Here is a 26,057-nt window from a genome sequence, read left to right on the forward strand (position 1 = left end):
AAAACGACTCAGCAAAAGTTGTCTATAGAGTTGCTGAAAATGTTCACCGAGTCATTTTTCATCACAGTTTTATTGCACTTGGTTTCTACGGTTTGATTTTTGCCGCATATAAATCTAAAATGACGTACATTTGAAAAAGAAGTTGCGGTTTTTTCTTTATAATTAGCGAAACGAGTTGTTCCAGTTACGTATGTATCTTGGTACACAGAAGTATTTCCGAACCAATTCGACTTAGGGTCCTTCAAGAAAAGAGCGTACCAATTCCTGAAAGGCCGGCAACGCACTTGCGAGCCTTCTGGCATTGTGAGTGTCCATGGGCGGCGGTATCACTTAACATCAGGTGAGCCTCCTGCCCGTTTGCCTCCTATTACATAAAAAAAAAAAAAAATATTTATGCGTGCCTTCCATCTCCGAGGCTATAGATTCGATCACCAGCTGTGCACTAATGGACTTTCTGTCTATATGCGCAATTAATCGTACCGTGAAGGAAAACATCGTGAGGTAACAGGCATAGAAGGCTGATTACCAACTTGCCTATTATGAAAAAGAACTACCACGAAAAAGATTTAGGAATCTGATGACTAAAAGGTTGTAGCGCCACTGGTTTTATTTGTAACATGTATTTTTGCTACAATGTAAATAATTAAGTGTGGTATTTTAATTGTTCTATTAGAATTTAAGGACTCATTATAATATAGTATGTAATTTCTTACTCTTGATTTCGGTGTTGATGGGCTGTTTTTTTCTTTATTGACTATTCCACGGATTCGTTTCATTTATTATATACTTGATGAGCGCGCGGTACTTATTTTAATGATTACTTTTGTGGAGCTACTTTAAATGATATCTCATAAAGACCACGTCTCACTCACTAGGTCCTTCCAAATGACCTCCTGATTCAGCGAAAAGCGGTTCGAATTGACGACGACCATCCCTTTGCGAGTGGCTTGATACCTTTGCGTTGCGTGGAGATGTGGGATCACGCACCACCACTATGTGGAACCAACTACCTACTGAGGTATCTACGAACCAATTCAACATACTGTCCTTCAAGAACGTCGCGTTCCAATTCTAAAAAAGTTACGTAATTGCGAGGTCTCTGTCGTTGAGTCTTCATGGCCACTTAATATCAGGTTAGCCTACTGTCTATGGACACTCAATACCAAAGGGCTCCCGAGTGCGTTGCCGGCCTTTAAGATAGTATAATCTATTTTTATGGGAATCATGTAGTACTATGCAAAATAACCACATAATGAGCTCAAGGCTTTGATCAAGGCTTTGTTAACTACAACTATCGTTGGTTTAAATAAAAAAATCGTAATATGATTTCAATAGATCAATTTAAAAATCTTTTTCGATGAGAATCAATGCTATTTTCATAACCCACGCCTTCAGTTGAGGCTTAGTCAGAAGCATATTTGTAGCGGATTCGACATCGGGTATGAAATGCGCAAGAGTTTTCCAGAAGGGCGCAACCTGAACTATAAATACGCTGGTTCAGCTTTCAGGAGATCAGTCTCGCAGTGCTTTTTGGAACGAATTGACCTATTTGCAAGCCAACATGTCTCTTGAACGTCAAGTCCGGGCTAAGGTGAGTACAAATTTATTAAAATTAATTTTAAGTGGATTTTTTTAACACTTATATTTTTTTACACTTAAAGAAAAACACTTTTTTACCGGATTGAAGTTATGTATTATAAATTTACAATTATTTTACATATACTTTCTTTATTCGTTTTTATTATTATATATATATTCAAATGATAAAAGTTTTCTGCCGACTATATTTTTCACGTTATATTCTTTAATCGCAATTATGATTTATTGTATTCTATGCCTGTTTGTGTGCCCAACACGTTTTAATTTGTTACTTTGAAATGTAACTTTCAGAGTCAGTAATGATGTACGTGTAATTTATAAAGCACTAAATTAGCTTACAAGTCAAGAAACATAAGACTTTCCTGAACTAAACAGTAAATTCTTTAAATTCTTCGAGTAAAAACTTTCTTTTGTAGTAATCAAATTTTAATTAAGAATCATATAGTGTTACATAAAACAAAAGACGATAGCGCTTTTTGCCTGATTATAATTGGTCAATAGCACTGCTTCAATGACTTTTGTTGTTACCCTTGGGGTTTGACGGAGAATGTTGAAGGTTGCAGTTCAACGTTCAACGTGAACTAAAATTATTTATCTGATTACTAACCTTACATTTTCTTACAGCTCGCCTCCAAGCGCAACCCAGATCAAGAAAAGGAATGCCAAGGATGGATTGAAACCATTCTCGGTGCTAGGTTCCCCCCTGGTGAGGCATTTGAAGATGTCCTCAAGGATGGAACAGTTCTCTGCCAACTCATCAACAAAATCAAGCCTGGCTCCGTCAACAAAATCAACACTTCAGGTGGACAATTCAAAATGATGGAGAACATCACAAAGTAAGTAAATCTGAAAAAAATCTCTCTTCTCTTCTCTTCTCTGTTTAAGAAGCTTTAATTAGTAGTTAGTATATAAAATAATGTCTTTATGTATTACCATAAACGGGGAAAGTCAAAGACAATTTTAATCTAATTAGTAGTCTCTCTAATCTGTGTCGTTCTTCAAAGTAACTGTTTAAATTTTTTTAACGCGAATTGTTACAATTCTTTGTACATTTTATACCCCAATTAAGAACATATATATCGTTTTAATATGTCTTGCGCAAAATCTTGGCGTTGTATTTGTCCTAACTTTTCTGACGTTTTCCGTGTGATCGATTCAAAAAGTTTTACAAAAATTCTTTGTATTTATTAGCTCTTTTAAATATGGTAATATTTTGTTTACTAAAATATTTATTTTCTAATATAACACAAACAGACACATTGTAATTAATCACCAGATACTTTATTTTAAAAGCACGCGTTTGAAATCTTATTAATAGAATGTGGTTTTCAGCTTCCAGGCAGCAATCAAAGCTTATGGCGTCGCAGACATTGATGTATTCCAAACAGTGGACCTGTGGGAGAAGAAGGATATTGCACAAGTAGTCAGCACACTGTATGCTTTGGGCCGTGAGGTAATTATCAAAAAAAAAAATCTTTCGACTATCGAGATAAACTATTTCGTTAATATTTTATTGATTAATGATAATTTTACTATCTCTTTTTTGTTCGGATTGGGATTCGGTTTGGGGTTATATGAAATATTTATTTCCGTTTCCATTCTCAGAATAAATTAAAGTAAAAAAATTCGTTTCAAAGATTTACGCACTGGCATAGAATCTCATCTTGACTAATTTTGATATTAAGAGCTATTAAAATAATTCTTATGTCAATTTTCTATTCTAATAAACTTTTAATTTAATTTAAAGTTTCGTAAATATTACCATTGATATGTCTTTATTAGTACTGGCTAGGTATGTTGAAAAGAATTAGACAAATTTGAAAATACACAAAAGCGTTTCATAAATAACCATTAAAATGTCGAATGGTAATACTCAAGAGCGTTACAGAATATTTTCTTAAAACATGTTTAGAATTTGAGAACTTGAATCTTTGCCAATATCAACAGATTTACGACCTCGCAACATTACCTCACTTTTCACAAATATACAAGGTCGTGCGTTGAGGCCGAATGAGGTTTACATTATATTACAGAAATTCAATGCAAACTTTTGGATTTAAAAAAAGACTATTTTAATATCTTTTAACTTTTGGTATAGATACTAGCGCCCTCTCTTAATTTGAAATACCCATTACGGGCGAGCTACGTTGGCCAAAACAGCCCGAGATACCACTGAATATTAAAAAAAAATATTTTTAAGTATTTAAGGATTTGCTTTCGAATTTCATATAACGATATTAATTTATTAAATTCACTTTAAAACTATCTGATCTTTCATATACATATATGAAAGATCAGATAGTTTTAAAGAGTACATACTCTTTATTGTTATACTAATTATTAAAAACTCCTCATCACGCACCTTCGCCAAGTAACAAATTTTTTTTTTAAATTTTTTTTTTAGTTTTTAAGTTTACGACATCATACATAGTACTAAATTTACTGATTATTTTACAAAATCTTCTCGAACCTAACCTAACCGAAGGCACCCCACAATGCTTTCTCTAAAACCGATCAGCCCACTACCAAATATATCCAGCTCCGGATAGGCTGTGTTCAATCCGTTAAAATTGCGAAGAATTCGAACGAGAGGTGCCTGAACTCCTAGGTTGGTTTTGGCAGAAGGAAAACGTTCTAAATAAATTATTATTAAGTCTAAACCAATCCGCAATTTTTAACTAAAATAATTTTCCAGACCTACAGACACCCCGAATGGACTGGCCCCAACCTCGGACCCAAGCCATCTGAAGAATGCAAGCGCGACTTCTCTGAAGAGGTTCTGAAGGCCGGTCAGACCATGATTGGTCTCCAGGCTGGATCAAACAAAGGTGCCACCCAGGCGGGCCAAAACCTTGGCGCCGGCCGCAAAATCCTGCTCGGAAAGTGAAAAGTGATATTAATTTTAAGTTCGGTACAAAATGGGTGGACATAAGACTGTTTGGTTCTTTAGACTAGCCAATGTGTAAGGTTGTGTGTTCTCTTGTTTGGACAAGATGACATAGTGTTGCCAGTGGTAATAACATCTTATATGTTGATCTAAATTCGTTTTGTATTAGTCATAAGATAAGTTTCCATTTTATTATCTTTTGTAATAAAATATATTTATTGATTATGCTTTATTTAATTATTTGATCCATAAAAATCCCTAAAAAATACTAGGCAACGGATATACATACATATTATAGATACATAGACATATAAATACATATTTAAACACCCAAGACCTAAGCACAACACCAAATGCTCATCACATCGATGTTCGTCTCAGCCGGGGATCGAACCCGGGACCCATGGATTCGCAGTCAGGGGTACTAACCACTAGACCAATGAGTCAATGTATGTCTCTCGTCACTTCTTTATTAATAATCTTACAGCTTACATCTAAAACAAAACACATAGACAATATAGAAAGCAAAAACAGATTACATAGATAAACAATATATTATATGAAAAAGAAAACTGAAATTTAACATTAAACAAACGACAATTAATATTTCAAAGAAAAACTAAATTGTTACTGCTAAACAATGTCAGTCTTCCCGCCTCTTCAAATATTTCCTCTTTGGTAAGGTGGACCCGAAACATTGGCGAATTATGGAGATAATTCGTGTTCGTAGGCACATGGAACAATTGTGAGTATCTTGTCGCATTCGGAGATTCTTGGAGAAATTAACGACGGCAAATTCTATTCGCCCATTAAGAATAAAGTGCAAAAAATAATAAATCTTGCTTAGCTCAGCCAACATTCTAAAGCAAGAATCTGCATAACTATCGAAACAATATTACTGTTTAAAACTAAGGAATTTCATACACTTTTATTGTAAAATAGTGGACCCGACAGAGGTTGTCCTGCATGATATTTCAAGCGATTAGTAAAGCAAAGTATGAAAGTACCGACTGCAGCGCCATCTGGCGGGCTGATTTGTGAATCTAAACCATTCCCAGATCCCCTTGAACACACACAAAAAATTCAAAATCGGTCCAGTCGTTTGAGAGAAGTTCAGTGACATACACACTCACAGAAGAATTATATATATAAAGATATTCGAAGCTTTTATATAGTTTATATAGTATGGAGACCAGATGAAACTTTCATACTCCAGCACGCTTCTGACATAAAATAAAGGCATTTAATACAATTTATGTTTTTACTTACTTGTACCCTTCCTCCAAATTAAAGGCAGGATCTTCGACTAGTGTAACCGCAGACTGGCCAGTTGTATATATCATCCTATATCGAAAAGTGTAAACATCCTTAGCGGAAATACTTAGATATCGCGTTTCAGGTTTCATTGTAATGACTTTAACATAAGCGCAGATTATTTGTGTCGACAAAACAAAATGACTGATTCAGTGGTAACTAGAAAAAAAAATAGTTTAAAAAAACACGCTTTTAAAGCAAATCAAACTAAAAAGTGAAAAATAATTCCTAATTTCCAAAAAATACTGGTATTATTGTGAAAAAGCGTGGGTTGCTCGATAAACGAAAAATATGGCACAGAGCGCCCCACGCTTTTTTTTTAGTTTTTTTTAACTATTGTTTATTTTTTAGTTTATTTTTTTTCCTTTTTTTTTTCGGATTATTGCATTGTCATCGATCTTTGACAGGTGCGCCAAAGTTTGAATTAAATCTGTCCGTTAAAAGTGTGTCAAAATCGAGTCCGAAGGAGTCGGTTACATACATACATACAGGTGGTACTAATATAAAGCGTGTAAAAATAAACACAAGATAAGAGTGTCTTCCTCTTAATATAGACTGTAAGTAGTGTTATTGGACACTTTCTTATGTTTAATATCCTTTTAAGTAAATTAGACATAAATTACTTCTTTGTAAGCAAATTGCAAGCCTTCTAGCCGCTTCACAATTAGCCGTTACAATAAAAAAAATATAAATATGCCTTAACTAAAATTTGTTCTGAATTTTATTTGGAAGGAAGGCCTGTATAAGGTATATTTCATTTCTAAATCTCACAATCGAGATCTCTAAGTATGGCTCCTATCATGCAGGAGTCATAACGCTAAATTTCGACTCTGAATCTTTATCAAAATTTTAGTTTTTTGATACAAATTGATTTGATTATTAAATATTACTTCGAGAGCGATACAACAATTATATAGCAATCATACAGACCGCTATAATCGTTGCGTTTCGTTTCTTAGAACGTCGTCGAGGCCTTGCGATTCTGTAACTCTCTTTAAAACTCACACCAAATCTTAAAATGACTGCTTTTCGACTGATTTGAGCGCGACCGCCGCTGTGAAAACCGCTGTGTGAGTTACAGAATCGCAAGGCAGGAATAAGTCGCTGGGGCGAAATCTGTAGAATTCGCTGGAATAAGTTTGAATTTATTATTTTACAAGACGAGGTTAATTGGAGACATGAATTACGTACGAGTGAACTATTTTTGTGTTAGTTTCGCCTCGTGTCAGTCCTTGTTTGAATCATATCAACTGCTACATAAAGTGCCAAATGAATATTAATAATTTAAATTATTGATATTATCTGTGCCAACAAATCCCACATGCAATTAACTCATAATAATAATACAGTGGTGTTTCTTTGATAATTTGTCTTATAAGGAAGTCGTTTATGCCTGACACACGCAATTATTGCCAACACAGCATTAAAATTTAATTAAAACTTAAACTCTACCTTTTATGTATTTGAAACGAAAGTCATACATTTGGTTTCTTATAAAAATACTTATCGTCTGTAGTTGTTCCCAAATTAAATCTATAATTAGCGCCTGTGTCCTTGAACCCACGGCCAAAGAGTCTGTATTACAGAAACTAGAGACTTATCACTAAATTAATTCAAAACCCTCGTTAAACGTTAATTAATCAATAAAGCTTTTTATCAATTTCACGAATATTTAAATGATCCTAATATTTGAAATTGATTTACCCAGTTCAAACAATTTGTAGCACTCAAAACTTAGCGATTAAAAAGAGTGGCGGAAAGTTTCTTGCCAGTTCTTCTTGTCTGCTCTACGCCCGTGACTTGCGAAATGGTAGTAAATGTAAATTTACAATTAATTTAACTTATTTGTAGACGTTCATAAGTGTACTTGTTTACCTATATGAATAAAGTTATTTTGAGTTTGATTAATTATACAACCAGAAACAAAAACCATTGATGATTGAATAAAATTATTAAAGAACGTGCCAATACTGAAGGAAAAATTTATAGCACCATACCGCCATCTGGCGTAGATTAAAATAAACACAGCGTTCAGCACGCCCAAAATAACGTCGAGTCAACGACGCCGCGTAACGACGCAATTCGTTAAATATCTAGCACAACGCGGTCGTTATTTTCGTTATAGCGCCGAACGAATCCTCAAAATAGGCTTGAGGCCGCCGTTCTCAATTTCAGCGCGGCGTAATAATAGAATTCGCAATCCGCAAGCCTGTCAGTTGGGTAACGGCAACGGAGGCTTTCGCACCGTTATTTCGTTACTTGTATACTAGTTCCGTTACGTTTAAACAGATGGCGTACGACTTTTTACAAGCTTCCTTAATTCTTGTGCGCTCTGTTAGATGGAGCTGCATTTAAGATAAAATATTCCATTTAGTTAAATTCTGTGATAAAAGATGGAGACACAAGTAAGTAAAACCTTTATAATTAAAATAAATTTATGCTAAATACAGTTTTTTTTTAAATTTATGTTAACAGTAGAATAACAGCAAAATTTACAAAAAAAAATCCGGAATAGTCGTCGCTCGGGCCCGGTAGGAGATGCCAAATCCACCATACCTAGCTTTAAACCAAATAAAGTCTCTTTTTAGGTGGATTTGGCACTCCACTGCTGCCCAGCTTCTCAGCCACAGATCTTCCTGATGGCGTGCCCTCTTGTACTTTAACTCTTGAGTGCGTGAGTTCGAACCTCAGCCAATGAACTTTTTTATTTAAGTAATTAGTTACATAAATGCTGAAGAAACCCAATACATCAAAAGCAAAAATATCGCCGGTGTGTACCAGGCACGAAGGGAAATATATTCACATTAATTTTAGATTAATCTAAGAATTTCTCCCATTTTGAAACACGTCAAAAATGTATATGATTTGGACAAATAGGATTCATAGTTCGATTCTGAATTAATATTCGAGTATTTTGTTTAGTTTTATTTATTAATTATTTCCATGCTTTATAAATTAGATAATTAGTAGGACAATAGGCGAAGGTCATTAAGCAGTCTCTTCCAGGCTAGAGTAAATACTTTTTAGTCCTTAAAATAATATATCTAATATATAAAATTCTCGTGTCACAATGTATACTCATATGTACACTCCCATACTCCTCCGAAACGGCTCAACCGAATCTTATGAAATTTTTTATGCATATTTAGTCAATCTGAGAATCGGCTACTATCTCTATTTTAAACCCCTAAGTAATAAGGGGTCCCCTAATTTTTTTTTAGACATTTTTTTTTTTTTCAAAAAAAATAATTAAAACTAAAAAAAATAAAAACCCCTAATTTTCACCCCTCTACGATCAACCCCTTTTTTATTATTGTAGTTATTTTTATTGAACTAAACAAATGTTTTCTAGAAATAAAAACAACGTTTGCCGGGTATTATATAATATATTATAAAAATTGTAAATTAGGTATTGAAAATAGCATGAAACATATTAAACATCTTGGCACTCTTCAGAGGTGAGTGGCAAATTTTAAGAATGACGCACGATTTTTCTTGAGCTTGCGTCATTCAGGTGAAATGCTGTCAACGAACTCTATGAAATATACAAAATTGTGCATAAAATAATTAATATAAAAGCACTTAATCAAATCTAAAATATAGATAATATATTCATAAATTTTTATAATTCTAAAACAACTATTGTCTCGCCAAAATTCGAACCTAGAACCCACAGGTTCACAAAGTCTTTACGCAAATATGTCTCGGGGTCGGATAGCTATTATTTCTGATTAGTCAAAATTATATATTATATGATATTACATATTAATATACCCCAAAAAGCTTATCATATTTTATTAATCCAATTTTCCAAAATCCAATATAGTTTCATTACTCATATATGAGAATATATACTCAACATTTTGAATAGTAGTTAAAACGCCCCACATGGGGCAACTTGATTGTTAAGGGGGGCTATTTGAAAATTTATTAAAATTATTTCGAATTTGAAAATCAGTTTTCCATTACTTATTTTGAAAATTTACTTAGTGTTTTTCGTTAACAATTTCCTAAAACCTATCATTAAGTACACAATTAAATTTTTTAATTTATAAATTATGTATTACATAAGAATATTAGAACGGCTACAATAATGGTTGAGAAACGCTGGACTAGAGAGAGATTTCTCTGAAAAGGTGCAAAGATGTTAAAACTCCAAACAGAAATAGCTAACACAACGCATCCGTTCTTACTTCTAATCTATGTATTCCTAGAACACTTTGCTTCTGGCTGATATTATGAGAATCGGTGCTCGAACCCGTCTGTGTTGAAATAAAAAAAAATACATATACGATGGACATATATACGTATACTTATTATTTTTATAACTGGACATTTTCAGTGATTTAAAGCAATATAAGTCAGCGAGAATTTAAACGCGAAATTTTCGATTTATTTTTATATGCAGTTGTTGCGTAACAAAACTGCTATTGTTACATTACTGCACTGGAAAACTTTTCTTCTTTTATAGTGCCATCTCCTTGCGAAGGTTGGCAATCATCATGGTTTAATTTTGGATGCCGCGCTTCTAAACAATGACTTGGTAATTTGACCAAACCAAATTACTTTTCACAATAGGTGAATTAATTTTCACTTCAGTCATTAATCGAGTACTTTAGATTTATTTCGATTTATTGCTGGAAATCGTCGAATCTCGTCGAGTTTTGAATAATAAAATAAATAAATTATATATATCTGCTACAGTTATATTTAAAAATACTTTAAGACAATATTAAATTTTGTAGGTGAGTGGAGTTCTTTAGCAATATAAATATTAATTATAAGAAATTTGTTTAATCCGTTTCTTTGACTTCTATTTCATAGACATGTAGGTGAACAGCCAGATTCTGTCAGATACATATCGGCGATTTTTAGATTTGGGATATGCCAGTCCTCACGATGTTGGCCTTTGTGTTAGATGCGCAATAGACATAAAATCCATTGGTCCAGCCGGGGATCGAACGTACGACCTCAAGTATGAGAGTCGTATGCTGAAGCCACTGGCCAACACTATAATAGGGGTCCTATTATCCAGTGTTGCCTTAAATAATAATAATAATAACGATTTAAAATATGCAAGTATTTAAAATATGGAACAACAATATTATGGTGGTACAATCTAAACTTCACATATTCTTTATTTGCAAGAATATGGAACAACGATATTATGGTGGTACAATCTTAACTTCACATATTCTTTATTTGCAAGAATATTATGGTGGTACAATCTTAACTTCACATATTCTTTATTTGCAAGAATATTATGGTGGTACAATCTTAACTTCACATATTCTTTATTTGCAAGAATATTATGGTGGTACAATCTTAACTTCACATATTCTTTATTTGCAAGAATATTATGGTGGTACAATCTTAACTTCACATATTCTTTATTTGCAAGAATATTATGGTGGTACAATCTTAACTTCACATATTCTTTATTTGCAAGAATATTATGGTGGTACAATCTTAACTTCACATATTCTTTATTTGCAAGAATATTATGGTGGTACAATCTTAACTTCACATATTCTTTATTTGCAAGAATATTATGGTGGTACAATCTTAACTTCACATATTCTTTATTTGCAAGAATATTATGGTGGTACAATCTTAACTTCACATATTCTTTATTTGCAAGAATATTATGGTGGTACAATCTTAACTTCACATATTCTTTATTTGCAAGAATATTATGGTGGTACAATCTTAACTTCACATATTCTTTATTTGCAAGAATATTATGGTGGTACAATCTTAACTTCACATATTCTTTATTTGCAAGAATATTATGGTGGTACAATCTTAACTTCACATATTCTTTATTTGCAAGAATATTATGGTGGTACAATCTTAACTTCACATATTCTTTATTTGCAAGAATATTATGGTGGTACAATCTTAACTTCACATATTCTTTATTTGCAAGAATATTATGGTGGTACAATCTTAACTTCACATATTCTTTATTTGCAAGAATATTATGGTGGTACAATCTTAACTTCACATATTCTTTATTTGCAAGAATATTATGGTGGTACAATCTTAACTTCACATATTCTTTATTTGCAAGAATATTATGGTGGTACAATCTTAACTTCACATATTCTTTATTTGCAAGAATATTATGGTGGTACAATCTTAACTTCACATATTCTTTATTTGCAAGAATATTATGGTGGTACAATCTTAACTTCACATATTCTTTATTTGCAAGAATATTATGGTGGTACAATCTTAACTTCACATATTCTTTATTTGCAAGAATATTATGGTGGTACAATCTTAACTTCACATATTCTTTATTTGCAAGAATATTATGGTGGTACAATCTTAACTTCACATATTCTTTATTTGCAAGAATATTATGGTGGTACAATCTTAACTTCACATATTCTTTATTTGCAAGAATATTATGGTGGTACAATCTTAACTTCACATATTCTTTATTTGCAAGAATATTATGGTGGTACAATCTTAACTTCACATATTCTTTATTTGCAAGAATATTATGGTGGTACAATCTTAACTTCACATATTCTTTATTTGCAAGAATATTATGGTGGTACAATCTTAACTTCACATATTCTTTATTTGCAAGAATATTATGGTGGTACAATCTTAACTTCACATATTCTTTATTTGCAAGAATATTATGGTGGTACAATCTTAACTTCACATATTCTTTATTTGCAAGAATATTATGGTGGTACAATCTTAACTTCACATATTCTTTATTTGCAAGAATATTATGGTGGTACAATCTTAACTTCACATATTCTTTATTTGCAAGAATATTATGGTGGTACAATCTTAACTTCACATATTCTTTATTTGCAAGAATATTATGGTGGTACAATCTTAACTTCACATATTCTGCCACACATAATGGCGTGCAAATTTGTCTTATATAATTAAAAGGTAGAATTTTACACAGTAGTTACATATTACATTACATTATCAATTAAAGACAATTCTTATATTATTTTATCACTACATCTTCACCTTATATATCAAATTAATAAATTAATAGAATAATATTTTTCCAAAACAAGCCATTTCCATAATAAGCCCATTTTTATAAACTCTGGTAGGAAGATCTTTGAATGTTTTTGGTAAATAATTATATAACTTTAGTGCCATACAAGAAGTGTTTTTCCATATACAATTCCAGATTAATTACGTATTTTTATATATTTGTGTGTAATATAAATGTAAATGCCGCATTGGGGAGACACGTAATGGTAGCTTATTTTGGTAAATAAATAAATTTTCTCGTAATCATTTGTAATGACTGAATGTTGTGCCAAATAATTTACAGTAATTTTAAAGGCTTTTATCGTTATTTTTAGTTTCTTAAGGAATATTATAACAATGGGCTCAAACGTTTGTTATATATATTATTAAGTTAATATATTTTGTTATAGTCTATCGTCTACGGTAAAGCTTTCTGGTTCGAATCAAAGTGTTGGCTTAGTTTATGGTATTTTTTTAAACTTAATAAGTTTATGGAAACGAGATAGGTTACATACCCAATTTTAGGTAACAGCGTCATTCCTAGATACGCGACATCACCTTCATATTAATTCATTTATTCTATATTATTATTTTACTATTATGAATAAAGAAATTATTTGAATATTATTAAGATTCCTATGATTCAATCAACAATCAATAGTTAAGATCGGCCATGCCAAAAGTTTGTCAACAATTACTGCTATTTTCGTCTGTTTAGTTTGCGAAGTTCAATGTGATTTTTGATTTTAAATAATGTTTACATGACATTTGCGGCAACAATTTTACGACTTTTGGAAGTCTTATAAAGAGAATTAAAAAATGAAATCTAAATAATGGATTAAGCTTTCGTAACAAACTTCGTAAAAAATCTCAATTTCGTTTTTACGACTCATTGGTCTAGTGGTTAGTACCCCTGACTGCGAATTCATCGGTCCCGGGTTCGATCCCCGGCTGAGACGAACATCGATGTGATGAGCATTTGGTGTTGTGCTTAGGTCTTGGGTGTTTAAATATGTATTTATATGTCTATCTATCTATAATATGTATATATATCCGTTGCCTAGTACCCATAACACAAGCTTCACCAGCTTAGCATGGGACTAGGTCAATTGGTGGGAATTGTCTTAAAAAAAATATATATATTTATTTAGTAACACTTTGATGCTTTACATATACATTCAGAAAACATAAAATAAAATTGAAACACTACGGGTAAAGTGCAAAAAGTGCATAATTTTTTTTTAAATCCAGATAACAATGTAGACGAATACAATTACGAAACTAGATTAACAATAAAAAAAAAATGTGCGTGTACTAGTGTACACACGTTAGAAGTGAAACTTCTTTATGACCTTATTTTTCGAAAAATTATCTATATGCAACTTTACAGAAATTGGTTAAATAAAGTTAAATTAGATAAAGTTTAACAAAAGGCTTTTAATATCACAGACTTGAATACAAATAATACAATTATTTCATTTTACCTTATTTCCACTAAGATTATTACAGAATTTCATAAATTGTAATAGAATTTTTAGTATCATTGTTATCGTTATTATACATTTTTGTTATTAATGGTTTAGAATCTCTTTGAATCAACCCTGGTAGGGACAAGAAAAAGACGCGAGTAACGGTCAAATGTGACGCGTAACCGAAACATGTGACGCGTAACCGAAAAATGTGACGCGTAACGAAAAAATGTTACACAATTTTTTTTTCCAATCCCGATAAAGATGTTTCACTTCAAAAACTAAAAGCTAATTTTCAGAGTCATGATTCACAATGGTAGGTTCTAAAATACATTTTTTTTTATTATAATATTATCTTGCAATCAGTCAGCTAGACTATGCGCAGATGTGTTGAGAGCTGTTAGGCGTTCAGAGCAAAATCTCCATCGAGAGAGGAGCAGCCTCTCTTTCAACCGTGTCTATTTATTAGGTCCGGTATGGTTAGTTGCGTGGCAAGCTTAGGATGCATTTCTAGCCTTTTTCTGTATTTCATACTCCAGGTCTTGATCTCCTCTTTGACAGTCCTGATTTTGAGGTGCTCATGAATCTCCGATGTTTGTATAAACCACGGACAGTTGGATATTTGTTTCAAGATGTAATTTTGAACCCTCTGTATGATACTTATGTTAGAGTCACACGCCGAAGCCCATAGTTGAATCCCGTAAAATACATAATATTTATATATTTATAATAAAAAAAATTAATTACCATTAAACAGATGGAAAGGATATGTTTTTTTTATTACATAAGATGTTTATATTTTGTAGAATATGATTAAAGACATTATAGGTTTGGTTAATTCAAAAATATAATACTTTCTCTTCAATTGTTTAAAAAAATCCAGTTTTTTTAATATTAATATAAATTTACCGTAAATAAGTGTTACCCGTGAAGATTAAAAAGGTTGAAAAAGTCACCGCCAGTGTCTAAAATTAAAATAAATGAACAAGATTTATATTTTTAATAAAGCTTCATAATGAAAGCTGCCAAGAATGTTTAAAACTTTTTCTTTAAGTTTGACAGTAGAATAACAAACATGTTCGCATGTATTATCCCATAATTTAATGAAACCCAGAGGCATTTTTAAATGTATTTATAGAACTAACAATAAAGGAATTTCTCGTGTTATGAAGTAGTATGTGGGGTCACTCTGCATGTTGTCGCAGATCAGAGGAGTTGTTCGGATCAACATCTGCAGCTGAGTTTCATCATCTGACGTCGAGGCATGAATACGAAATTCCACAACTGAGCGTTTCTTAAGGCGGTTTTTGCTGCGCACCACCACTATGCGGAACCAGCTGCCGAAGTATTTCTGAAGATCCTTCAAGAAAAGAGCGTACTAATTCTTAAAAGGCCGGTAACGTACTCGCGAGCCCTCTGGCATTAAAACAAAAAAAAAGTCATTTAATCATTTGGGTACAATTTGTGCAAGTCAACACTTATGTAAGTCAACTCACGCTATCTCACCATCTATAGCGGCATTAGTGCCCATGATGCCATTGATAGTGACCATGGGCGGTATTAATCAACATCAGGTGAGCCTACTGCCGTTTTGCTTTGTTATATAAGTCTCCAGAGAGCTCGCGAGTGCGTTGCCGGCCTTTCATTCCTAACCCTTTTAAAAATAAGGAGTTTGAGAAAAACAGCAATGCACCCGAGTTGCCTTAGAGCTTTTGAAAATTCTTCAAATGTCTGCGAAAATCTAAAAGTAGTGTATGAAATTTTGATACAGCGTAGGTGGGACATTGGGGCGTGAGTAATACACGTTAATACGGAGTGCGTTGGGTAACCGAGGGATACCGTGTTATTTTAGCCTCGGCCCACACGAATTCAGATTTGTTACACCTGTGTGCAAAACACCTGAGCGTTATTTAATCTGTATTTCAAAACATTCACTGTAAACTATGTACCGTTGCATGGACGGAAATAAACTAATATTGAGTTACCCCCAAAGGGGCAGACGTATTAGATTGGGGCCGGTTACCTCACTATGTACCCCATACTAGACTATCTAAAGTTAGTAATTATTTTTTGGAAAAAGGAATACTTTTCTTTAATAAATCCCAGAGGCTCTTTTATCTCTGCCTTTTAATAATTTTAAGAAATGTATTAAAGAAAAGTTGTGTAAAAAGGCTTACTATAAAGTTAACGATTATCTAGTTGATAAAAGGGTTTGGGACTAGTGCTAGACAGGCTACTTCTAATTAATTTGCGATATTTGTTTTAAAATAAGTGTTGTTTGCCATCGTCATTTTGTATGATGATTTGCTATTTTGAAAGAGTACCGAGAGTTTTTTACGCCGGCTTTTTCTCTCGGCCTACACCCTCTGTCTTCTTTGCCATGAGTAGGGATGTTTACCAATTCAAATTTAATGACGTGGAATAAGTGATACCTGTATCTTATGTTCCATAATAAACATTTTTTTTTAATGTTTTCAACGGGTCATAAAAGTCCGTTTAATAATTAAAAAAGTAGAAACAACAGTTTAGATTTACTACATATTTCTTTTTCTAGTTATCCTAATCTCCTATCTTCCTTCAGTACCATTGATCGGAACATCGCGGGAGAGCCTCCTTCAGCTTTTTCCATGGCTTTCTTTCTTTTCTCTGTTATCAATGTGTAAAAATCCCTTGTACGGCCAGAACCTTGACCTTAGTGACGCCTAGGCTAACACTGCCCACTTTATAAAAAGATTAATTAAAGTCATTATTTCACTATCACGAAATAATTAATGACTACGCAACTTTTGCTAATTTACGCCAAGTCGACTTGCCAAGTGATTAATTTGGTTGATTTTCACGAATATATTTACGTTATTTTTAAATCATCATTAAGAAGGATCTTTATGAGCCTTGGATGATTGATGAATTCTGAATCTAAAAGCTTTTATTTATTTTATTTATATGGGTTGATTAAAACAAATTTTTCACTAAGATTCAAAAATTTATACATTCTCACTAACAAACCTATGATGTAACGGAAAGTATTCTTATTGTACCACAGTAGTTTAATTATGAAATTGTAAGAGTTATGTAGAAATTACTACATCAGAATCATTATTATGTCAAATGGATGAAACACCGGGAATCCTGGTGCTAGTGCTTTTTTTTTTTAACTAAACATCCGAAGATTTTTTTTGTTTTTAGTTTAATAATTAATTAATTTAATTAATTCGAAAATGCTTTTTCTTTAGCACGAGTATGTAAATCATCCCGAACGCTATACGTCCCTACAATACGCCACATTTTGAGCAACTGTATTACAAAAAACATTTCAATTATAGATTGATAACTGCTCCACCTGGTTGCAATATTTTCTTTGGGACTGGGACTCGTTCACTGCATAACCAAATATGACTGCTCGACTTAGATCAGTTCACTGAACAATAGAAAAATACACGTTGTTTTGTCCTTAACGGGTTATGAAATCGGATAAAACCAATGGCGTTTGAAAAGGCACACTTGAATGATGTGTTCTGAATAATCAAAGCAAGTCATAATAGGTGTAAAGGCCGATTTACATTATCTTAGTGTTTAGGAGAGTGCTTTAGTACAACTTGAAAGGCAAGTTCTTTAGCGTAGCGTTTACTAAAGCAAGTAGCGTTTACATGTTTCAACTAAAGTACTATCCTAAAACACTCTCCTAAACACTAAGATAATGTAAATCGGCCTTTATATGAAAGTGCAGTTTAGTAAATAAAGGATTTTATTATTATTATTATTATTAAAGGGGTCATAATAACTTCGCGTTAAGGTATTTTATTTAATATATCAGTCTCACAGTTATATCCAAAACTAGCTAGTTTTTTTCTATAAATATCTTATAACCCTACTATTAGATATGAAATGAATATATGAATCAGCTGTTTAATCTAACTCTATGGCCCAAGAGTGTACTCCAGATGGAAATATAGTTACATAATAAAGCTTTAAATAAAATGATTGATGCAAGTTTATTTTGAATCAACAGCTGTGATGTCGTCTGATTGCACAATTACTCTACATGTATGGACATAGTTTGAAGTATAGCTATAGAGTTTTTGCCGCGTCGTCAACCTGTCAACATCGTATTACGCAGCTCCTGTGTTTTTAATTTAATTATATGGTTGTATACGCGCGATTGTAGAGAAAACTTTTAACTTGTGCTAGAACTATTGGAAACATAGCTATTTGTTGTATAACAACTCTAAAACGTAGTAATTTAAAAGTGCTGTAAAAGACCTACCCTCAAAAAACAAAGAAAATAAAAAAATAAATATATTGAGATTAAAAAGTTCCAACATGTCTCAATGTTTTAAGTGTCTTGCTAAAATGGACGAGAAAAATGTTAAAGTAACTTGCAAAGGGTGTTGCCGACTCATTTGTAACAAATGCAACGGTCTTTCTGCGACCGAACTGCGTGTCTTTGGACTTCAGACGCACAAACTATCGTATCTTTGTAATGACTGTGAGACCGGTTTAAGACAAGTTCCAGAGTTGCGTAGATTGGTTACTGAGCTCCAACAAGAGGTCGAGGTTCTGAAGACCACTCAACCGTCCATTGTCAACTTGGATACTGTTATAAATGAAATAGAGGAGAGAAAGAAGCGCAGCTGCAATGTTATTGTGTTTGGTATACCGGAACTAAAATCATGTTCTTCAGAGGAAAGAAAGGTTTACGACAAAGCCAAGATAGCTGATGCCTTCAATCCAATACCAATCCCTGACCCCAAGATAGTGCATGTGTTTCGCTTAGGTAAACCGGCAGTCGTTAACCCCTCACAGCCACGTCCGATAAAAGTCGTTTTCGAGAATAAACGCGTCGCTACCGATATTTTAAAAAACAAGAGTAAAATTGGTAAACCCGTTAGAGTTTATTCAGATATGACCCCGTACCAAAGAGATCAGCTGAAAAGTCTGCGAGACGAACTTGCCCTAAGGATCGAAAAGGGCGAGAAAGATCTCACTATAAAATATGTTAACAACATACCAAAAATTACAACAATTACAAAAAACTAGCTTCACCTCATATAACCGAACTTAATATTTTATACACTAACTTAGCATCCATAACGGCAAAATTCGATCTTTTTCTTATTGAAGTTCAAACGCACAAACCTGCTTTGATAATGATAACTGAAACTCATTTACACAGTAAATTGACTGATAGTCTAATTAATATACCTCATTATACCCTATATAGACTCGACAGAGCGAATAGACCCGGAGGCGGAGTTCTGATATATGCCGCATATGAAATGAATAACATAAAGATTTATACCAAAGTAAATAAAAATTACCACGATCCACGTGTTGAGGCTCTATGGCTAGATGTCGAATATAAAGGAATAAAAATTCTGTTAGCTTGTGTGTACCGCCCTCCATCCTGCACTATGCAAGAATCCGACCAAGTCCTTTTCGATACAATCGATAAAGCGTCCTTTGAGAACACGGTACTTATAATAGGTGATTTCAATTTACCACACATAAAATGGCCTCTTAACCAAGTAAAAAAACTAGACAAAGTAAGTGAATCTTTCTTTAATATGTTCTCTAACAGCAATTTAAATCAATTCGTAAACCAAATCACAAGAAAAAGAAACGACGAGGAGTCAACGTTAGACCTTGTACTTTGCAATGACGATACTCTTATAAGTGAGGTACGTTATTATCCTCCAGTTGGAAGAAGTGACCATTTGGTACTCACGGTCTCTCTACAAATTATTGGTACTGAAGTTAAGTCTAAAAAAGAGACCCAATATGTCAAAGTCAAAGTCAAATCGTTTATTTCAATTAGACCATCTAAAATGGCACTTTTGAACGTCAAAAAAAAAAAATAATAAAAAATAAATAAAAAATAAAAATATATAATAATAAAAAATAAAATAAATATGATTTCTATAAAGCTGATTATATTAGTTTAAATAAACAACTTGATTCATTGATTATTCAAGGGTGCTCATCAGATGATCTGTGGATCAACTTTAAAGATCAAATCCAACACGCAATTAAAAAATCTATACATCTTAAAACTAAAAGCAAGAATAAAAACCTACAAAAGCCGTGGATAAATCACGAAATATTACATCTAACTAAGAAGAAAAAAGAACTATGGCGTTTATACAGAATAGCCAGGACTGATAGCATATACAAAAGATACAGATATATAAATAATTTGATAATTAAACTTACAAGAAAACGACGAAGTGAATTTGAATCAAAGGTCATTGATACCTCTTCAAAATCTTTTTATGCATACATTAGAAAACAATTCAGCTCTAAAACAGGAATTCCATCGGTTTTAAAAAATGAGGTAGATGAACTTGTTGTTGAGCCATCAATGATAGCAGAAATGTTTGCTGATAACTTTGAGTTAAATTACTCCCCAGAACCTGATGGACCAATACCGAACATCAAACTTTCCAGGACTGAAGCTTCCTTTGATGCTTTCTCGATTTCGAGTGAAATGGTTTTAAAATCCCTAGATACATTTGATGACACAACAGCGTCAGGACCAGACGGCATTCCATCCATACTATTAAAAAAATGTGGCAAATCACTAGCAGATAACATAGCCAAAATTATGAATGCTTCGCTAAACACAGGCCTTGTACCGTCTGATTGGAAATCTGCTGTTGTTGTTCCAATATTTAAGAATGGTAACAAATTATCAGCCTCCTGAGAAATTAAGGAAATTCCTTTTCGATGAAAATATTATACCCTGCGAACAGCATGGATTTGTACCAGGACGATCTGTCGCAACTAACCTTCTCATGTGCCTGAATCAATGGGCAAGAAGTTTCGACCGGGGTGATCCTATAGATATAATCTACCTAGATTTTGAAAAAGCTTTTGACCGTGTCCCAGTTCGCCGACTTTTATGCAAGTTAGAGCATTTAGGGATCCGAGGAAAAATACTAGCCTGGATTACGAATTACCTTACGGAAAGATGTTTTCGAGTTCGCATTGGAGATGTACTGTCCTTGCCTCGACAAGTACTAAGTGGCGTTCCTCAAGGATCAGTACTTGGCCCTTTACTTTTTATTCTTTACATGACCGATCTGAAGAACTCACTACAGATTTCACATTCGATCTTTGCCGACGACATAACATTTTTTGGAAATCCACTCTCCCAATCTCAAGCAATACAGGGTGGTTTAGATGATATTTTTGATTGGACCAAGCAGTGGCTGCTGTCACTAAATGTTAATAAGTGCACAATATTGCACATAGGAAAGAAAAATCCGCACATTACTTATAGCCTAGGTCAACAGCAGTTAATGCCAGTAGTCACGCAAAAAGACTTGGGTGTTACCATCAGTTATGATTTGAAGTGGGAATGTCACATCATGAATATAGTGAAAAAGGCTAATTCCATGCTCTATTTAGTGAGAAAATCATTCAAATGCCTGTCACCAAGAACACTCTTAAAGATATATAAATGTTACATTAGACCAATATTAGAGTATGCCTACAGCATTTGGGATCCTTATTTCATAAAGGATATTAGTATGCTTGAAAGGGTTCAAAGAAAAGCCACGAAAATGATAAGGTCATTCAGGAAGAAATCTTATAATGAGCGTCTGAAAGCACTTGACCTTACTGATTTAGGAAGTAGGAGATTACGAGGAAATCTCATTGAAACCTATAAAATCCTCACTGGCCACTATAATGTTCCAGGAATTGAGAAGCTCTTTATTTTAAGTGAAAATACACATTTGAGGGGTAGTTCTTTAAAACTTAAGACCACTCAACACAACACAAATTCCCTAAAGAACTTTCTCCCAAACCGTGTAGTGGCCGACTGGAATAGGCTTCCGGAAAGTGTGATCAGTGCACCATCTGTAAACACCTTTAAAAATAGACTGGATAAGTTTCTCCAAATCCCTTAATACACACGCATCAGCTTATTAACACGTTCACTGCGGCAAGTAAAATAATAATTTTTCATCAGGTGCGGCGGCGGGCCAAAATGCGCCCCCAATGATATTTCCGCCGGTGCGTGGCAGGTCTTTCTAGACCCAACAGCACTAGGATAGATTAAATTGCTATAACTTTGTGGAAACATAATGTATACATTTTTTTTTATATTGTTAGAATGACCTTGAACCCAACTTCCTTAGGTTTGATTCGCCCCGGGATCTGGCAAACAGGAAATGAGAAATAAAGCAGGAAAAGCGGCAGGCCGATATCGACCTGAACCGCACTAGAATATATTTTTAGTAGTGATGGGACAGAGAAATATCGAAAATAAAACAGAATTATCGTAAACTCAACTCAAACTCAAACTCAAAATATCTTTATTCAAGTGGGTATAGGTCGGTTATCGAAAGCTGGCGGGTTCACAGTACTCACACTAATGCAATTTCACATACAGTATGTTTCAAAATATGATTTTTTTGCCATGCTATACATTTTAGTCCACTCATACACGACGGACAGTCTATTCATGATGTATTTATGATTGTATTTCAGTTTGACATCACGTCTCGCGCTTATTCACAGACACTACACAAGCACAAAGTGTAAATGTGTTGAAGCCGCCAGCTTTAGTTAACATACCTATAACCAAGTACACTTTTGAATCGTCAAGTTAAATTAATCGTAAATTTACATTTGCTACTAAAGGAACTGAAAAATGTATTTATTTACTTATGTATGCCTGTCTTGGAAACAGAAATACTTTTTAATTTTCTTAGTGGAAAATATTTCTTCACTGCTGTTACTATCACTGTCAATAACTGCAAGGCGAATTACTCTATTTTCCAAAATTTGTATTTTTCTTGTATTGCTTGCCATCGTTGATAATATCGAACGCTATGTTAGATCAGTTAGATAGCACAACACTAACTGGTCGGGCGCGCGCTCTGTGCGGTATCGGGTCGCCAGCTGCCGGTTGGGTGGGCGGGCTGAAATAGGCCCACTGCCGCACTCAGCGGATGCAAAGCAGCGTCAGTGCGTGGTAGGTCGATAAAAGCCTGCCGTTATGTTTTGATGGGGAAAACCTACAATTTTGACCGCAAGATGAAATATATATTTGTCCCTGTCGAATTTTTACAAACACCTGAGATAATCGTTACGCACCAGCGAGAGGGACATAGATTTCTTCGTCCGCACCAGCGGAAATACCGCGGCAGGCTGATATCGGCCTGTTACGCAGTGAACGTGTTAAAAGCTGCCAGTGTGTTAAGTAAATAATAATAATAATACGTAAAAGGAAATTGGCCATGAACGGCCAATAAATATACTTATGTAGGCTTCTTTAAGTATAAAATGTAAAAATAAATAAATGTTTTTATAACGATTAATAACTGATTTAAGTAGGAATAGGGGTAATCTTCTAATATGAATTTACTTAATATAAACGATTTTTATATTTTTTTCTAGGTGGCCCTCAATTTTTATTTTTAAGGCAAAATTTTTTGTTTTTATTTTTTTATGATACAGCATACAAAAACACATACAACCCCTAATTTTCATTCCTTTATGATCAACCCCTATTTTTTATTATGGTAGATAGTTATTTTTATTGAACTAAAAAAATGTTTCCTAGTAATAATATACATGGTAAAACAACGTTTGCCGGGTCAGCTAGTTATATACAATTGCTGACCTGATGTATATATAATTATAATAATAATCCATTGCTATTATTATTATAGCAATGGATTATTATTAGTTCTTGGTGTCAAATTTCTGCATATGTTTTATTAATAATTTTTACAGGCAATCCTTTTGACTTTCACGATTTGGGCCTTATGATGATGAAAATGATATGATTGAAATGATTTTCTTTTCCGTGCGGTTTAATAATAACTACATAATTGGTGCTGCCAGTTGTTCAAACGCTCGCCTAATTTTGAGGTTTCACCACCGCTTTATTGAAACACCTCTAAAGCCTTCAATTCTATAAACCTGTAGCAACTTATAACTGTATTTCTACGCTATTTTTATATTCCTGTCCTACATTTTGGCGTTTAAACCAAAAGCGATTGCTTAAATCGTCGGAGATACGCTCCGAGAGTGTAACCAGATGCTGGCACTAAACATTTAAATCTTTTGTTTCTGCCTTGCGATTCTGTAACTCACTTTTCGAACTCGCACAGCGGTTTTCGCAAAATGACTGCTTCACGACTGATTTCAGCGCGACCGCCGCTGCGAAACCCGCTGTGCGAGTTCGAAAAGTGAGTTACAGAATCGCAAGGCTGTAATCATTACATTATCATTATATTATTAATTATTTAAAACATCCTACGCAGCAGTACATGCTTATAGATTCTTTAACACATAGTTTACTGATAACAATAAATAAATAACGAAATCTAGTGCAAACGTTTAATGAACATTTAACATTTGAAAACATCCAAATTGCAAGTGGTGTTTATTTTAGTTTTTAAAATATTAATAGATAGGCAGGTGCGGTGTACTTGGCAAAGGTGATGTATGACTGGACTAATAGTCCGAGTAATATAATATATATCTATATTCCTTATACTGTCTGAGAAATAACAATGTAATATTGCCAAAGTTATGACTCAATGGTCATGTCAGATTTATTTTTGTTCTAAGTAACTGTTTTTGTTCTGTGACTCATTAGTCTATCTATTTTCATTGCAATTTTCCCGCCCCCGGAAATAATTTATGACGGACAGTCAGTCATGGGTATCCATTGGATATATTTAACGCCATGTTAAATTTGCATATTTCTTCTTCTTTTGGTTTCGTGAAGCGTGTCTTGTACCTGTGCCAGATGCAGCTCCTTACAAACACTGTGTAAAACAAAAAACTTGGCGTTTAAAAAGAGTGGCGGAGAGTGTATTGCCAGTTCTTCTCTTCCGTTCGTCACCCTTAATTTGAGAACTGGCAGTAAATGTAAAATAGGAAGTATTTCATATATATTTCTTTTTTGACGTCCATAAGTGTACAATGTACATTATGTTACCTATATGAATAAATGATTTTGACTTTTGACTTCCGCAGTCGCAATACCCGTCCCTTACGTTGCGAAGCCATGATTTTTTACACACAACACGTTGTTTACCCATTATAATTAATTGAAGGTGGTGGTATAGGTCATGGCGCAACACGTTTGTATAAATAGAACCTACTTTTAAAGGCCGGCAATGCATCCACTAAAAATGGGTGTCTATGGGCTGCGTAGACTGCCCTTTTTGGTCGTCCCGCAAGCTCGTTTGCCCCCCTATTATATAAAAAAAAACTTAATTTGAAAAAAACTGATAAAAGCAGGCTTTAATCAGCCTTTATTAAGTCTAATAGTCTATACGAAGTCTTTCTCAGAGAACTGCACTCAAAACATGGAATTATGTAAATATAAAATTTCGCGTGTATAAAAAGTTTCACTCACACTAAAGACATTGTTAATTCATTAATAGTCCAGTCAGTCAAGACAATTAATTCATTATAATTCCAAAAGTTTTCAAATTTTGATGTAAGGTCGGGAGTGGTATTAAAACAAACTATAAAATTTTGCAACCTGCTCTGCGGTCCGGAACATTGTTAAAAATAAGTTTTGGTCGTGAAAAAAATTCCAAAAGTTCTGCAAACTTGGGGAAGTTTTCGATATAATATTTCATATCACGTATAAAATTTGCAACCAACCTAAGTGTACGGAACATTTTTTGTTATTAAAAATTAATGTTTTTCTTTATTAAACTGAAGGAAAACGTTCCAAAAGTCTGCAAATTTGACAGATATATCGAAAATAAAATAAATAACAAAAAATGTTCCGTACA

General features: G+C 33.5%; 1 protein-coding gene across 1 annotated transcript; it reads left to right on the forward strand.

Moving 5' to 3' along the window:
• The first annotated feature begins 1,443 nt into the window (after positions 1–1,443).
• On the forward strand, positions 1,444–4,711 carry LOC125061502 (muscle-specific protein 20). The gene is made up of 4 exons (XM_047666977.1): positions 1,444–1,591; positions 2,224–2,435; positions 2,932–3,052; positions 4,295–4,711. Exons 1-4 carry the CDS (start codon positions 1,562–1,564, stop codon positions 4,484–4,486), a joined length of 555 nt encoding a protein of 184 aa, XP_047522933.1. The 5' UTR covers positions 1,444–1,561; the 3' UTR covers positions 4,487–4,711.
• The last annotated feature ends 21,346 nt before the right edge of the window (positions 4,712–26,057 follow it).

Source organism: Pieris napi, chromosome 23, assembly GCF_905475465.1.
Source record: "Pieris napi chromosome 23, ilPieNapi1.2, whole genome shotgun sequence".
Lineage (NCBI taxonomy): Eukaryota > Metazoa > Arthropoda > Insecta > Lepidoptera > Pieridae > Pieris > Pieris napi.